Source organism: Brachyistius frenatus, unplaced genomic scaffold (assembly GCF_029030835.1).
Source record: "Brachyistius frenatus isolate BFR_SWC_R1_liver_20210118 unplaced genomic scaffold, ASM2903083v1 Contig_36, whole genome shotgun sequence".
Classification (NCBI taxonomy): domain Eukaryota; kingdom Metazoa; phylum Chordata; class Actinopteri; family Embiotocidae; genus Brachyistius; species Brachyistius frenatus.
The window spans coordinates 243,615-260,776 of NW_027210635.1; the positions used below are offsets into that span (position 1 = coordinate 243,615).

The following is a 17,162-nucleotide window of genomic DNA, read 5'->3' on the forward strand; positions in this document are numbered from 1 at the left end:
CGGGTTGGTCGCGGCAAGAGGAAGTCGCGGAGGAGCCGGAGCTGTCTTTCTGTCCTCTTGTCTTCTTGAGCCGCCCTGAGCTTTGGAAAGAGGACAGAGACAGACAGAGACAGAAAGAAATAACAGGAACGAGCGCGCGTGTAGCGTTATAACTAATTCGTTAAGACAATACTTTCGCTCAAATTTACAAACGTCTGCGGTTGACAGTTAACTCACGAAAGCGACGAATTCATTCTTCTGGAAAAAAAAAGAAGAAGAAGAAAAAAAAAAGCTAACGAGTTTAGCCATCCGCTGCTACGTTAGCACCCCGGGCGAAACAACAGCGTCGGACATGGCTGACATAGGACTCTAATTAACGCTTACACACAACAACAACAACAACAACAACAAACAAGACTTCTATATTTAACGTGATGGTAAATGGAATTGGCTTTAAACGACGGTGCGACTGAGCGGCCAGCTGCAGACAGCAGACCCGATGTTCAGCCTTCATGCTCGGTAGTCGAGATCGCGCTTTGCTCGAGCAAGGTAACAAAAAAAAAAAAAACAAGGTTGTTGTGGTTGTAAACTTAAGTTAACATCCTCGGCCTTTTATAAAGATATATATATATATATTTTGTTTTTGTACGTCGAGTTTCGACCTAAACAAACCACGATGAGCCTCTTTTGCGGCAACGTCAGCCAGCAACACCTCAGCTAACGTTAGCTGCAGAATCGGCTAGCCAGCTAACTCATGTTGGCTAATTACTGTGATTATTAGCGACTAAGTAGACTGAAGAAAAAAAAAAAAAGCACCTGAGCCAGCCAAACATGGTAAGTCTGATTTAACGCGTGTTATTTACGTAGTTATGCACGATGTCCTTTTTTTTATTATTATTTTTTTGTTCCTGTCTTATTCGCAAATCGCTCGACGTCTCGATTGCAATAAAGTGAGCAGGAACACACAAACCTGATCCTGAATTAAATATTAACTCCTTTTACTTCACCTACAGCTTTAATATCCCCCCTCCTCCCCTCCACGATCGTATACCGCAAATGTCATGTAACGGTTTGAGGCCAGGTGTTCAAGGTATTTCACGGGATGTGACGGCTCAACATTTTCCACGTTACGAGACGCCCCATCTTGCAAAACCGAATATTTTGCCGTGAGTCGTGTTGAGCTTCGGCAAGTTGTGGCTTATTCGAGGAATTCAAACCTGCCCTTTTCACTGAGTGCTCTTTAAAACATCTCTATTTTGCTGTCTTGGTTTACGGGAGGAGGCAGGGCCCAAACTTCCTGCACAATGAGAAGGCCAAATTGCAGTTTTGCCAAACCATATTTCTTTTTCTTTTTTTCTTTTTTTTTTTTTCCCCCTCCACGAGACGAGGCCAAACGTGCACACCGATCAGTGGCACATGTGAAATGCGTTGATTATATCATGTGCAGGTATGAACGTGTAAAGACGGCTTTCCCGGCTCGCCGTTTTTGACTTCGCCTTGTGCTGCACGGTGCACTTTGCATGCACTTTGTAAACAACTTCGCCCAACGAGAAATTGCCCCCAATAAATGCTGGGATAAGTTAAAACAAGATGGTGGGCGGTGCGTCCTCCTCACTGTAATCATGGGTTTCTGGTGTGTGTGTGAATAGTAGTTGGGAGAGGCTTCACATGGACCCCCCCCACTTGGCAAACGCACAGATGTTTATTTTTTTTTGCCATGCTCGCAGATTGACAACATCAGGTGGTCAGTGCTATGTATGTTGTCAAATCGTCTAGATGTGCCGTTTGTACCTAACTTTGCTTTTTGTTGCCCGCCAGGCTTCGGAGGAGGCATCACTGCGTGCGCTAGAGAGCCTGATGACCGAGTTCTTTCATAACTGCACCACTAATGAGCGAAAAAGAGAAATAGGTAAAGTTTGACCTCGTGAACACCGTCACTAAAGAGAGGCGAGGGCTGGTTTGAAATGGAAGCAACACGGGTCGAGAAAACATTGATATAAAGGGGCTCGGGTAGCCTAATAGTTAATGTGCATGCCACATAATCATCCATGGTTCAACTGCAGGCCTTGTGGATCTTTGTGGAGGAGGGGCTCCCCCTCCTCCTCCTCCTCCTCCTCCTCATTTCCTGTCAGTATCTCTTCTGTCTCGATTGAAAAAAAAAAAAGAGGTGAAATGCCACAAAATGAGCGCTTAAAAATGTAAAGTTGGCAAAACTTCAGTGAATTTTGCCCAAAGTTCAGTTTAACATCATATTAACTTAATATTCAAAGGTATGTTTTATTCAATCACTTTGTGGGTCTCATCCTATTAGTTTGGTAAAAAGCTAATATACACAAGGCTTTCATATCTTTCGGTGTAAATAAGAAATGGTAAAGGTTTTTCCCCATGTTGCACCCTTTCCTGCCAAAGCTTTTTGTGATTTCACACATATCTGCCCTCTAAAGTCTGGCTCCCCAAATACAGTGTACTTGCAACTAGAATACACTGTTGTGTGGATCTAGTTGTAGAATATTTAATGTGACCTTAAAATATTTGCCTTCTATCAAAAGTATTGTTTTGCATCACTTTTTTCTTTTTTTTTTAAATACTTCCTGTGTTGTGACGCACTACTATCAGTCTGTGTGCAAGTGAAGTCCTATATTGTCATCTACGCTCTGTCAGAGATCATGCCTACTTCCTTTTCTCTGCAGAAGAGCTGCTTAATAACTTTGCACAGCAGAGTGAAGCGTGGCGTCACTGCTTGTTCTTCCTCTCCAACACTCGGAACGAGTATGTAATGATGTACAGTCTCACAGTATTTGAAGTAAGTCCTGTTGGCGGGAGATATTTATTTTTTAGTTCAAAGTGCTGTCGAGAGCCTTGATTTCCTTTTTAATGTTTTAAAAATAAGACATTTGTCAGAGAAAAGTGTTGTTTTATATCTCCAGACTGCAGGAAGACGTGCATGAGAACGAGAGTCAGTTTCATGCCGTCTTCCTGTTTCGTCATCTTTTAAATTCGGCAAAGCTAGTTTGCTAAGTGTGTAATACAATTTGCATAAGATTACATGTTTAACATCCCGTGACCCCCTTTGGACAGACTTTCACCTTCATTAATTCATATCGGAGATGTTTATGCTTAAATGTAGGTGCAGTGTTATTTTTGTAGTGGAAGGGGTGTTAGTAAACTTTATTTTTAGTGGGCAATATATTGCAGAAAATATATTTCAATAGATTATTTATCATGAGATAATTACAAAATATGTCTGTGCAAATGTGGAGTCTTCCTCAGACACGGCGTTGACAGCTGATTGTCCCCTTTTACTTTCAGAACCTCGTGAACAAGATGTGGATTGGTGTTGCTTCACAAGACAAGATGGAGATTCGCAGCTGTCTGCCCAAACTCCTGCTTGCTCAGCACAAATCTGTGCCCTATTTCATCCGTAACAAACTCTGCAAAGTCATTGTGGACATTGGCCGCCAGGACTGGCCAATGTTCTACCATGATTTCTTTACGAGCACCCTTCAGGTAAGTCCTACCTAAGTCGTTCCTGCTATTAAAACTTTTCGTTTTAATCATCAGTAACCGGGTGCTGATTGATACAATGAGCATCTCAGATTCTGTGAAGTAGTTCTTAAAAGCATCCTTCTGCCTTTACCTATCGCATCGGTCATATTTACTCAAACTGTGTTGCAGATTTTCTTTCTTTTCTAACATCCCTTTGTATTTTTGAAATAATGTTCTCTAGTTATTTTAGCATTTTCAGTCCAAGAGACGATGTTATGAGGATGTGGCACACTCTTAAGTGCAGAAGCTTCATTTATAACCCAGAAGAAAATAGCTTTTAAAAAAAAAAAATAATGTTCTAACATTGATTGAATAGACTGCAGGGTTTCCACAGCGAAATGTTTCGTCCATGGTGGCAACACAGACTAGATCTGGATGTATTTTGTCCCGCGATGACTTTAGCTAGTAAATGCCAAGCTTAAAAGCCACACTTGCGTGTAATGCAATAGTGAAGGTTCATTTTATTTAATGAAAGTGCATTAATTTTATTGGAAGCTAATTAAGTTTGATGTTCATAACACTGTCAGAAACCTTGAACTGTGGAGAAACCTTTATTAAATCTGTATTGGCTGCTTCCTTACGGAACAGTCCGGAAACCGTTTTAAAGGACCTGTAGTTATTTGGCAAAATGTACGAGTCTTGCTGAGCTCTCCTTTGTCAATTTCTGAAATACAGTTGATCCAGTCGCCAGCTTTGGCTGCACTGGGGCTGGTGATGTTGAAAACCACATCAGAAGAACTTGCGTGTCCTCGAGAAGACCTGAGTGTTGCCAGAAAAGATGAGCTGCGTAAACTGCTGCTGGAGCAGGTACCGACAGTGCTTGGACTGTTAACCGGTAAGGACAACCTTCAATAATCTGTGCACTTTGTTTTCCTAATGCTAATAGACTCTGGGAAGTCTGAGGCCCTGGGCTGGGCGTCACGGCAACATTTTATTTTATTTTTAAGTGTTATGCATGATTTTCTGCATAAACTTGAGAGAAATCATGATTAAAAATTGTTGGCTTTACTTCAACTTCTTTTATGTCAATCCACCATTTGACATAAAGATGTACAGGTGGATAGAACAACTTTATTATAAATGCATACCTTTAACAGTAACTCGATCTATATTTGTGAGCAAAACCAAAGAAAAGCACCACTAACAGTAGCAGGTATATTGTGAACACTGTAAAGAAAAACCCACGTGGGCAATGCTATCTATTCAAATTGATAATATTACAACAACCCTCATGTTGGATTATGCTTTTTTTTGTAGAGTAAGGCATGTCCCCTGTACATCCCCAGCAGACCAGCTACATTGGCATGCATATAAGATGGTGGTGTTTTTTTTTTTATTTCTTGAAGTGAGGTCAGCTGTACTGAACACTGTACAAAGGCAAAATAATGAAACGCAAGTCACAGTGAAGAAGTTAATAATATGCATATTAAGTATACATGTCGGTGGACAACATTCATTGATAGATCTGAGACAAAACCGAGGACGTTCCCTCGGCAGGAGAGTCGTTACGTGACTGAAATACAAAATAAAACACTCAGTCAGGCTTTTAATCCCCTCTTCACTGTCACTAGCAAGTCATGTCTCTCGTCTTTTTTTTCCCTCTAGATAGTCTATATGGAAAAAAAGGAACAGTTATTCCAATCGTTGTATTGAACAGCTAAATGCGGTTTGACTGATACATTTCAGTGTTGGGTACATTCCTAGTCACAGATGATGAGCCCAAAAATGTTTCCAGAGAGAACGACTCTAAATGCTTCAAGAGCAACTGACAGACAAAATTCACAAATGTGGTTTTTTTTGTTGTTGTTGTTTTTTGGGGTTTTTTTTGTATTACAATGATTTAGATAGTCTCCATTTTTTTCTTTCAGTTGTAGTGCATTTCTGTCATAATGGGAGCAAAATTACAGGTTGGGCAAGATGCAGAAAAGAGATTCATGCTTGTATTGCTTATTCCACAGCACCTGCTCTGTGTTGGGAGGAACCGGCATTTGATACATGCACGAGTGTATATGTATGCAATGAGTATACTGAAGTCTGGCTGAGCCCGTAGTGCTCCCTCTTTGTTTTACCTCGGTGGAAATGTGCCACTTTGCAATGCATATAAAGGACTGTGTTCAATGCAAATCCGATCTAATTTCCAAACTACGGCACGCACATCTATTGAAAAGCTGATCTGGTTTGACTGAAGAAATAAATCTGCCAAAAATTGGAGTAAAGCTGTCAGTGAGAAGAAATGTTTTGGAGGAATTCTTTTAGTACGTGTCAGTAACTGGGTTCTTCACTCCTCGCTGTGCAGGTATCCTTGAGACCTACTGGGACAAGCACAGTGTCATCGCTTCTACCCCGCCTCCTTCACCCACCTCGGGAGAAAGTGGTGAGTGAAATGTCCACGATGAGTTCGTTAAAACCACGAAGACTTGGCTGTAATTGATTGAGGTTTTTTTTGTTTTTTTTTACGAAGCAGTTGGCTTGCTGTGTTAACCACACCGTTTTGTGTTTCTGAAATGTGTCAGTGGAGTTGCTGGGCAGTCTGTTCCAGGGCAGCCAGTACTCGAAGCTGCTTTGTCAGCCCATGGCAGCGTTGGACAATGAGAGTCAGCAGCTCTGTTGTCTTGTTTTGGAGTGTTTGGCCCACCTGTTCAGCTGGATCCCTCTATCCACAAGTATTACACCCACCCTGCTGGCATCCATTTTCCACTTTGCACGTTTTGGTTGTGATCTTCGGACGAAGGCCAAGACGGGATCCTTCATCTCCTCCAACTCCTCCTATTCAAATGGACAGCTTAATCCTGGGACGATGCCTAATGGAGGAGGGCGAAACGGACAGCAGAGTGAGGGCAGCAAGGTGGATCGCGCCCGGCTCGGTGTACTCGCCATGACCTGTGTCAATGAACTGGTGTCAAAGAACTGTGTGCCGATGGATTTTGAGGAGTACCTGCTGCGAATGTTCCAGCAGACCTTTTTTCTTCTGCAGAAGCTGACGCGAGAGAACAACGCTCATACAGTCAAGAGCCGCTTACAGGAACTCGATGAGAGGTATGGCTCGGCCCATTAGTGCTATCGGTGCACGTGAAGGTCTTTACGGGTTAGAAAATGGATTTCAACTTGGTCACATTTAGTTCTGTTACACTAATTTTCAGTCAGACATTTTGCACATTGTGTTTTTTCCTAGTTGCGCATCTCTCAAAACACTCTTTGTTTTCATCACAGCTGTCCTCAACACTGCGTCTTTACATCCATGTAGCACAGCTCTGTCACGTGTGTGTGTGTGTGTGTGTGTCACTCTGGTCTACGTTTCTTGCCTCTATCTGAGAACATGCCATTATTACTAACTTTAGAACGTTGAAAATACCTTATTTTTCGTGTTGGTCTTTGTTAAGCATTTTAAAACATATCCACATTTTGTTTTATGTTTATTCATTCCACTTAGTTTAAACTTGTCCATTGTTGCGTCTTAAGTTAACATGGCAGTGTGCCGTACATGTATCCGTTTTACGGTTGACTGTCAGCTTTTGTAAGCTCAGTTTCAGCATAGATCCAACCACAAATAAAAGGCGAGATGATCAGCAGACTTAATGGCCTGTTTGCCTTAAGCTTAATGTAATCACATCATCCGTGACATCCTCATGATTATTAAGGGAGGCGTCTCGTGGTTTGCCGCGCGCACACACACACACACACACACACACACACACACACACACACACACACACACACACACACACTTTGATTTAGTAATATGAGGAAATGTGGATTTAAGATCTATGGGGCGACTTCAATGTCTGCGTTAATGATTTCTTTCTCTTCTTGCAGTTACTTGGAAAAGTTCACAGATTTTCTGCGCCTATTTGTCAGTGTTCACTTGAGGCGAATTGAATCCAGTCCTCAGTTTCCTATTGTAGAATTTCTTGCCCTGCTTTTCAAGTACACCTTCAACCAGGTAATGATAACTTTGTCTAACAATGATTGATTTATGCATCACACAACAGTGTGTTAAATCCTACAGATTTCACGCAAACCTGCTTCTCATCGTTTCTGTATTTTTTTTTCTTTTTCTTTTTTTTTTTCTTTCTTTCTTCAGCCTACCCACGATGGCTACTTTGCCTGTTTGGACATTTGGAGTGTGTTTTTGGATTTTCTAACCACCAAAATCAAAAGCAGACTAGCAGACAGAGAGAGTGTCCTAAATAGGTAAATCACTCAGGAAACCTGTTGTTTGAAACACCCAGTGACCTAAAATTGATCTCGCATTAATGCAACCTTACACTTCATATTATATTATATTATATATATATATATATATTATAGTCAAACAAGTGCACAAAATGTCTGATGTAATGTTATTGTTTGATATTGCTGTTGTGATGCATGTTTTTTTGGGGTTTTTTTTTTGTGATTGGACAGGTACAAAGATGCCTTAGTTCTTCTGTTAAGGGAAGTTCTGAATCGCATACAGTTCCGATACAATCAGGCCCAGTTAGAGGAGCTGGATGATGAGACTCTGGATGATGATGTAAGAACTTTTTATCTCCACAACATTTCACAATTTGTCATTTGCACCTTTTTACACAACATGCACTGTCCATCTCTTGTGGCCTCAAAAGGTCTCCAATAAAAGTATTTGATATTATCAGCATATTAAACACGCGTGCACATTACAAAGGTGTATCTTTCACTTCAAAGTCTGAATGTTCCCTTTCTTTCGGTAACTATAGCAACAGACCGAGTGGCAAAGGTACCTGCGTCAGAGTCTGGAGGTGGTTGCCAAGGTGATGGAGCTGCTCCCATCCCATGCATTCTCCACTCTGGTAAGAGATCATTGTTGGTGTCACCTTGATATTTTTTTAGGGTTATTTGGCATTTTATTCAGGAGCTTTACAGTTTTAGGATTCTTGCTCGAGCAAATTGTCGTAGAGTTTTTTTTTGTTTTTTTTTTTCCTTCACAACTCTTGTAGAAAAGTGTTTGCAGCGACAAGAATGCTTACAACCTGAAAACATGATATGCATAACAAAGCATTTATTCACACACTGTAGCTTCCCAAAACAAACCTGAATAACTCCTGAATATTATACTAGACCGCTTGTCATTGATTGGATGGAAGAGTTCTGTTAATATTGTGCATCAGGCCAGAATAATGGTAAACGGTTAACCATTCGTTTTTTTGTTTTTTTTTTTTTTCTTCCTCAACAATGGAACGTAATACTAGTTCATTCATTGGTGAAACCAGTGGAATATGCATATGACACACGTGCAAAATGGAGGTGAAGCTTTAGTTCCACATTTTCTATCATTTAGTTTTACTGTTACTTTTTCTTCAGCTTTTATTTCCTCCATTTGGGTGTCACATTTTCAGTCAACTTTAACTCGAGGCAGTTCAGACAGAAGTAGGATGACGTGTTCAGCTGTTTTACAGATCTGACATGAGCATGTGTGAGAGGTGTGAAATGTAGAATTGTGTGTTTCTCTGGGTTGGAGGTTGTCTATTTGGATGATATAAAAAGAGACAGAAAATATACCTTCTCTTTCACAACTCAGATTTATTCAAATGTCACTTAATTTTTAAACATGTGGCATGTATTTGTGGTTTGTTATTGATGTTTTGGTTTGGTGGGGGTGTAATCAACACGACAGACTATTTATAGCACATTGGGGGATGAGTTACAAAAAATGGTGTACCCAGTGAAGGTTCTGTCGTACTTTTATTATAACTCGGTTCATTAAACTGAAATCAAATTCTGTTCAAAAAGAGATGGCATGAATTGGTTCCTGTTGAAACCAGTTTAATCACATGATAAGTTGCTCTTGGCCTCTGGTTTTGTGATACTGTGTTCATATTCTTTTTTTTTCTTCTGTCTTTCAATCCCATATTGTCTGTGTAATGTGTTTGTTTCTCGGCTGTTTTTCAAAAGACATTCAAGCATATTGAACAGAATTTGTTTCATGTCACTCTGGGATATTTCTTAACGTGTAAGAAATGATATCCGGAGTCGTTGACAGGCTTCTCCTTTTTTTTTCGTCCCATCTCTTTTAAAGTTTCCGGTCCTTCAAGAAAACCTGGACGTATACTTGGGTTTGCAGCAGTTCATTGTCACCACTGGCACTAGTAAGTAACCTGTTATATATCAAATTCACTGTCACAGTCTTTCATTTTATTTAAATTGAATGACGGCTGATCCATATAATCCGTAGGATAAAATGTTTGAATAATCAGGGATGTTTTTTGTTTTTTTTCCAGGCCGGAGGCTGAATATCAGTGCGGAGAATGACTGCCGTCGGCTTCACTGTTCTCTCAGGGACCTCAGCTCCCTCCTTCAAGCTGTTGGACGCTTGGCTGAATATTTCATCGGGGAGGTTTTCGCTGCACGTTTCAATGACACCCTGGCGGTGGTGGAGAGGTCGGTGTTCTGCTCCTCCTCTAAAACACGGCATGCTTTACAATGAACAGTTTTCTGTTTCCGTGTTCTGTGGAAATGATTTCATGTTTATGTTCAGTGTTTTTCATCCTGAAAGTCTTTGCGGTGTTGGATGAGTGAGTAACGTACGGTGGACCGTGTGTGTGTGTTTTTTTGTTGTTGTTGTTTTTTTAAGATTGGTTGAAGTGACTTGCTACGGCTCTCAGACCAGCCTGTATGACCTGGAGACTGCTGTGCCTTCGGTGCTCAAGCCAGACCTCATTGACGTGTGAGTATCACATGTTTAAAGGGGAATTCAACCCCAAACCTGTGTATGTGACCTATTGGTTAGAAGGAACAGGATTAAACGGTTCTGTTTAACAAACACGGTGTCACAAACAAGAGAACTAAGAGAGTGAATAGTTACACAGTAGTTAGTCTGTGTGACGTTAGGACGCTTTCTATTTTACTGCATAAATAAAAGCCAGTGAAAAGACACCGTGGCAGCTTGCGTGCTGTCGGTGTAGTTGCCACCTTTTTAGTCCGACTTCGTGTTTTACACGATGACGTTTTATTCTGAAACTGACATTTTATGTTCCGGTGTTCGTCAGAAATACACAACCAACAACATCGATGCCACCATGAATATCTTAAACACTTAACCGGAAACCTCGCGAAGGCTAATTTACAGCAGAGTTGAGGAATTTTGTATTAAGAAGAGACATGTTTTAACACGGTTGTTTCGTTTGTTGCAGACATGCGCAGGCCCTCGCTGCTCTGCAAGCCTATTCTCACTGGCTCGCACAGTTCTACAGTGAAGTCCACAGTCAAAACCAGAGCCAGTTCATCAACCTCATCACATCTGCCGTAGATGCCAGCAGCCCACTCATCACAGCTAAGGTAGCTCATCTCATACTCGCATTTCTTTTTCCTTTTTTAGAGGATATTTACATTTGATTTATTTATTTGTTGTGTAAATATCCACATGAATTTAAAGACACTGAAAATGCGTCTTTCCAAATCTCTTATTAAAGTAAATTTCACAAATTCAGATTCATTATTGTTGTGAGAATATATTTTTTTTTTAAAAAGAAGCTGCCGTTGATGGGCACTTGATCTAAATAGTGACAGCAGGTTCATGTTGCAACAGTTTCTTGTTAAGGAGGAAGTAAGATATAGAAACTGTTAACCAATGTGTAAAACCTGCCGCTTATTTTCACACGGTTTTTTGTGTGTTTATTTTCCGCTTTATTAGTCTGGTCTTTTTTTTTTTTTTTTTTTTTTTTTAAATTGTCCCCTAGTTTGCGTGTTCTCATGATAAAATGATGCAAGTTCCCACCATGTACGCAACAGATGAGTTAACTAATAATGTTGTGTTATTGATCGTGTTGCCTGTTGTGTGGTCGCTGACACACATGACGAAGTGAATCGCGGTCTAAAGATTATCGTGACCAAATTGTTCTTTTATTGTTCCACTTAAATTCTGTCTTTTTGTGCAGGTACCTGAAAAGCTGCTGCTCTCAGCATGTCATCTGATGGTTTCCATAACTTCTACAGTGAGACCTGTGTTCTTGGTCACTCTGCCAGCAGTTCAGAACATCTTCAACCTGATTACTGCCGAGAATCAGACGCGCAGACTTCCCCAGGAGGTTAATACTGGTTGATTTTTATTTAGCATATATCAAATGATTATATTATTCATTTTTAAACGCATCACGTTTACCGAGCATAAGAGTTAGAATTCATAAGATGGATGTTTGGAAATGTATTTTTAATGAGTCCAACATTTCCCTGTAAGTAAAATACTACACAGCAGAACTAATGAGAATATATATATATATGTACAGTGAACCCTCGTTTATCGCGGGGGTTACGTTCCAAATAGAGACCGCGATAGGTGAAATCCGTGAAGTAGGAACCTTTATTTTTTTTACAATTATTATACAATGAAATACTCCATAATACATTGAAACCAAAGAACAAAACCTTTTTACAAGCCCAAGCATTTGTTTAACAAATAAAAGTACTGTATAAATGTGTTTTTTTTAACAAATAACTACTGTACTGTAAAATAATAATTTTAATCATCAATACGAACTGAAGGCTTCAAATTGCTGAGATCGGCACCGCCCCACTGCGACCCGAGTCATTGGATTAGAACGGGAGGAAATGAAAAATGATTATGAAAACAAATACAAAGTACAGTCGGACAAATAGTGACTCGTGTATTTCACTGCTCTTCTGACTGAGCCGCTGCATCCTGACTCCGCTCTGCAGCGGTTCTTTCTTCTAAAGCCGGCGGTGCAGGTGTGGTTTTTCGAGAGAAGAACATAGTTATCGGTAGTTGTTGTCGCTCTTTTTTCTTCTGGGCAAAAAGATTCTTATAAACCGACATGCCACCATCGATTATTTTTAATTTGGCAAGCTGTTTTACGTACGTGTACATATTAAACCGCAACGTTATTGACAAACAGGTAGAGAAGAAGCGGAGAGACTGTTTAGCCAATCAGAATGCAGAACACAATGCACGATGCAAATCCGTGAAGTAGCGAGACCGCGAAAAGTGAACCGCGTTATAGCGAGGGTTCACTGTATATATATATATATTTTTTTTAAAGGATCTTAAATGTGAAATATTTGAAAATGTCTGTGTTTGTTTGTGTGTGCTCATACAGGGTCACTTGCTGGTGTGTAGGGCTTTATCCAACATGCTGCTGCTCCCATGGCCAAATTTACCGGAGAGTGACCAGCAGTGGCAAACACGCTCCAGTAACCACGGCAACCTGCTGGCAGCACTCACTAGACAATATCGCATTTTAAGAGGAACGGTGAACGTTACTCCACGGCAGCCCGGCCTGGATGACAGTCAGTATTAGTCATTCTTCCCCCTTTTGTTTTTGTTTTAACTATCATTGCTCTGCCCCTCCCCCCACCCCCTCCACCCCTCCCCCTTTCACACACTGTCATTCTTCGTCCGCCTTTAATTGTGATTTCTCGTCATTTTTCTTGACTGCAGTGAAAGCAGTGATACAGCAGACGCTGCCTGTGCTCAGAGACATCGTGGACAGCATCTCTGGCGAATCCACCAAATCAAGGCAGATCTGTTACCAGAGTCTTCAGGAGTCTGTCCAAGTGTCCCTCAGCCTTTTTCCAGTGTTTATTCAGCAGCCAGGTCGGTGGAAAAACTGCTGGAGATGTTTGTCTACTTCCTACGTGCATGCAACAGACCAGATTCACATCATTACAACTATCTAAATGTTTTCCTTTTAAGTGTCTTAATGTCTGATGTAGCAAATGACATTTATGGATGCAGCTAGTGTGAGAAAGAGCAACGCAAAATACCAACAGACAAAATTAGTGTGTCGGTTACTAAATCTGCTGAAGCAGATTGATGTGCGCACACCGAGTTCTTTTACTGTTCAACTTTTCATTCCTTCAACACGGACCTTGTTTTCACAAGTGCAGCAATGCACATGAATGTTAAAGCTTACTTTAAATTGAAATCGTATCGGTCAGATAAAAGGAAATATTGAAGCCCCGTTTCCTAACCTCAGCACAAACCACCGAAGTAATTCACCGGTGTAAAAATCAGAAGTAATTATTGATACGAGTATTAAAAAAATACATTCCTGAAAACTTTGAAGACACAAATGGTTGTCTGACTGGCCATCTTTGTAAACTCCCTCCCCCTCCCCCAGATGTGACGGATGAGATGTTGGCCTTCTTCTTGATGCTGTTTCAAGCGTTGCGAGTCCAGATGGGTGTTGCCTTCACAGGACAGATCATCCACACTTTCCTCAGCATGTTCACCAGGTAAATAAGTTCTGTCTCAACTTCATTTTACAAACGGTAGATGCTTTGGTTACCGTAATTTCCGGACTATTGAGCGCACCTGAATATAAGCCGCACCCACTGAATTTAAAAAAAAAAAAAAAAATTATTATTTTGAACATAAATAAGCCGCACATGTCTATAAGCCGCAGGTTGCCTACCGGTACATTGAAACAAATGAACTTTACACAGGCTTTAACGAAACACGGCTTGTCACAAAAATTTTAAAAAAAAATTAGCGGTAAACAGTAGCCTACCAAGAAAGTCATTGGTCACTATCTTCCTCCTCCTGTGCACTGAAACCACCGAAGTCACCTCCTTCGGTGTCGGGAGTTGAACAGCCTCGGAACTGCTTCATCCGATGTTGGATCGTTTTCACTGTCGCTCTCGTTACTTTCATCCGGAGGCAAATTCCCCGCTGAGCTCAACGCTGCCCTCTTCAACACGCAGCCGTTCGAAACCCGTTGAATCCATAAATTAGCCGCGTCATCGTTTAAGCCGCGAGGTTCAAAGCGTTGGGGGGGGGGAGGAGGAGGAGTAGCGGCTTACAGTCCGGAAAGTACGGTAGTCACGGGAGTATCGCATCCCCGTTTTGATAGACGATGGGTTTCATTGACCGTGTCACTTCTGTGATGTGCTCCAGGGAGCAGCTGGCGGCCAGTATTTTGCAAGAGGGCAGCGCAGGGTGTCGGGTCGTGCAGAAGTTCCTAAAAATCCTGCAGGTGGTGGTGCAAGAGCCCGGTCAAGCTTTTAAGCCCTTTCTCCCCAGCATCCTCTCTCTGTGCATGGAGCAGGTTTACCCAGTCGTCGCAGAGGTCAGTTGGTGCTTCATCTTTTTCGATTTTTTTTAATTTTTATTATTGTGTTCGCATATGCATTATTGCCTGTCTTTCTAGCATCTAAAATTAGCCTGTGGTGCTATTTCTCCCCTTTGGAAACAATAAAAAAAATTTTTTTAAATGATAATGGTTCAAATAGTATGTTAAGTTAAATGTTTTGGGAAAACCCCGCCAGTATTACAAGAAATAGTCAAATAGTTTGTCATTGGAAATGAAACGCGAGTCACGACTTGGAAGATTTTGAACATGGTAATTGTCTTGTTGTACTTAATCGTGAAATACCTCCTGATGCTGTGTTGTTGTTGTTTTTTTTGTTTTTTTTTGCTTCGGCATCCTTCAAATTTCCTGGATAACATTTGGCTACTGAATCTTTTTGTCCGACAGCGGTCTTCTCCAGACGTGAAGGCAGAGATGTTTGAGTTGCTTTACCAAATACTTCACCAAAACTGGAGGTACTTCTTTAAAACTTCAGTCTTAACGACTGTCCAAAGAGGAGCCGCTGAAGATACCATGGAGAATGAGGCGCAGTTCACAGCTGCCATGCAGGTGTGTTTGTGCGCGTGTCCACCCTGATTATCATCTCACCCTTTTTTTCTTTTTTATTTAAATAGTCCGTTGAGTCAACGCTCTGTACTTTTTGTTTTGCGTTTGTTTCGCAGGCGGACAAGAATTTTACTGTCCAGTTAGATTGGCAGTAATACAGCTTTTTAGTAACTCTAGCGCCACTTCATTTCCTGACTTGTGACTGGAAATATCTTTTCCAGGCTTTTGGACAGTCCTTCCTGCAGCCTGACATCCACATCTTCAAGCAGAACCTCTCCTATTTGGAGTCGCTCAACAGCAAGCACAAGTTGTATCACAGAGTAAGTTCAGATTTTCTGTCAATTTTCTTTTGATTGGAGCTTTGAAGCACATTGTGGATCCGGATGTGTGTTTTTTTTATTTTATTTTATATATTTTACAGAATCTTTTGTGATTGAAGTGCTTGTCCTTGTCCTCTCATCCACACGTCTTCACTGCAGTGAGTCCGTTTAACACATCTACCGACTCCGTTGTCAATCTTCTTTTCTTTTTTTTTGTGCTCTAGAAACTTTTCCGGACCTCGATGCTCTTCCACTTCATCAACGTGCTGCTGCAAGTCCTTCTTCACAAAAGTCACGACCTGCTTCAGGAGGAAATCACAATCGCTATATACAACATGGCCTCCGTCGACTTTGATGCCTTCTACTCGGCGTTCATGCCGGAGTTCCTCAACGGCTGTCACGGCGTGGACACCAGCCAACGAACCGTGCTGGCACGCAACTTCAAACTCGAACGGGTAAGAACGAAATTGAATGCCAGCGTTGTTTTGTCGGTAACGTGTGGATTGTGCCGTGAGCCGGCAAATTATTCGTTACCTCATTGGTAACCACGGCAATGCATTTTGCAGGCTGTCGGCACACGCCGTACGTTGCGTTTAAACGGGGGCAGAATGAACAAGCTGGAATGTAAACGTCGAGCGTGTGATTACTTCCCCCCCCCCCTTGCATTCTGCTCAACTTGCTCAGCTCGGCAAAGTAACGGAGCAGAGCTTATTTAAAATCCCCTGCGCCCGCGCAGCTGTTCTCCCCCTCCATACGTCTTCCATCTTTGAGACTGGAGCCCTCGCATCAGTCCCAGCGAGGCTCCTCCCACCTCCACGTACAGGATGTAACTGTCACCGTGTATGTTCACGGACACTCTTTTCACAGCAGATGCTTAAACATGTCACAGCAGGCAAAGTACAGGCGTATTAATGACGGCTGCTTCTCCACTTAAAGGAGATCCTGCTTTTGTGCGTGTTGGGTCCACTCTCATGTCTTACATGGGACACTTGCTCTTACCGAGCCGTCATTATTTCCACCCGTGCTTTCCCTGCTGTTGTGATGTAAAGTGTATGCTGCGGGAAAAAGGTCTGTTAATAGCCGTCATGTTTCATGATGCGTTTCCTTCTCTGTTCAGTGTAAACTAATTTTCTTCTTCTTCTTCCTCTTCCTCTTCCTTTCCCCCCAAGGACCTGCCTTCGTTCACTCAGAGTGTGCAGCGGCTGGTGAATGACCTCCGCTACTACAGACTGTGTAATAGCAGCTTGCCCACCGGCACCATCAAGCTATAGCACAATGACTGAGCCACTCCACACGTCAACGATGATCTTCAAGGACTGCCTGTGCTGACCACTTTGCCCAACACTCCTCCAATTGAGCTCTGCTTCACCCGATTCGAAGGAAAAGGACGGAGCAACACACGGTTTGGTTGAGTAATTGGAGATGAGGATGCTGCTGATGATTTTCTTTGATTTCTACTGTAGAAGGTCGGCACATTATTATTATTTTAATTTTTTTTTAATTTTTGGAAAGCAGTGCCCTCCTTAAGTATTGCCAATGATAATTTGGCAATAAATTTAAACCTGGTCTGCAGTCTGAGCCAGGCCTTCTTTCTCACCCTCGGCAACAAAGCCGGGCTGGGACTGAGCACTTTCAACTCATTTTGAGTTTTTTTAAAATGTCTGCTTTTATTCATTTTGCCTTTTTCATCTCCAAAGGAGACGGACTCTCA

The 17,162-nt window shown here is 41.6% G+C and overlaps 1 protein-coding gene across 1 annotated transcript; it reads left to right on the forward strand.

Annotated features, from left to right (window-relative positions):
* The first annotated feature begins 45 nt into the window (after window positions 1-45).
* xpo6 (exportin 6) lies at window positions 46-17,020 on the forward strand. The gene is made up of 24 exons (XM_069701123.1): window positions 46-813; window positions 1,798-1,888; window positions 2,670-2,782; window positions 3,289-3,486; window positions 4,201-4,360; window positions 5,822-5,899; window positions 6,039-6,561; window positions 7,339-7,465; window positions 7,607-7,716; window positions 7,930-8,038; window positions 8,241-8,333; window positions 9,560-9,629; window positions 9,762-9,921; window positions 10,115-10,207; window positions 10,674-10,818; window positions 11,418-11,567; window positions 12,594-12,783; window positions 12,935-13,090; window positions 13,617-13,731; window positions 14,393-14,564; window positions 14,973-15,134; window positions 15,353-15,451; window positions 15,676-15,906; window positions 16,621-17,020. Exons 1-24 carry the CDS (start codon window positions 811-813, stop codon window positions 16,720-16,722), a joined length of 3,450 nt encoding a protein of 1,149 aa, XP_069557224.1. The 5' UTR covers window positions 46-810; the 3' UTR covers window positions 16,723-17,020.
* Window positions 17,021-17,162: the final 142 nt, after the last annotated feature.

Coding starts and splice junctions, on each gene's coding strand:
- xpo6 (XM_069701123.1), top strand. Junction 8,334..9,559: donor CCCATGCATTCTCCACTCTG/GTAAGAGATCAT, acceptor TCTCTTTTAAAG/TTTCCGGTCCTTCAAGAAAA. Junction 10,208..10,673: donor AAGCCAGACCTCATTGACGT/GTGAGTATCACA, acceptor CGTTTGTTGCAG/ACATGCGCAGGCCCTCGCTG.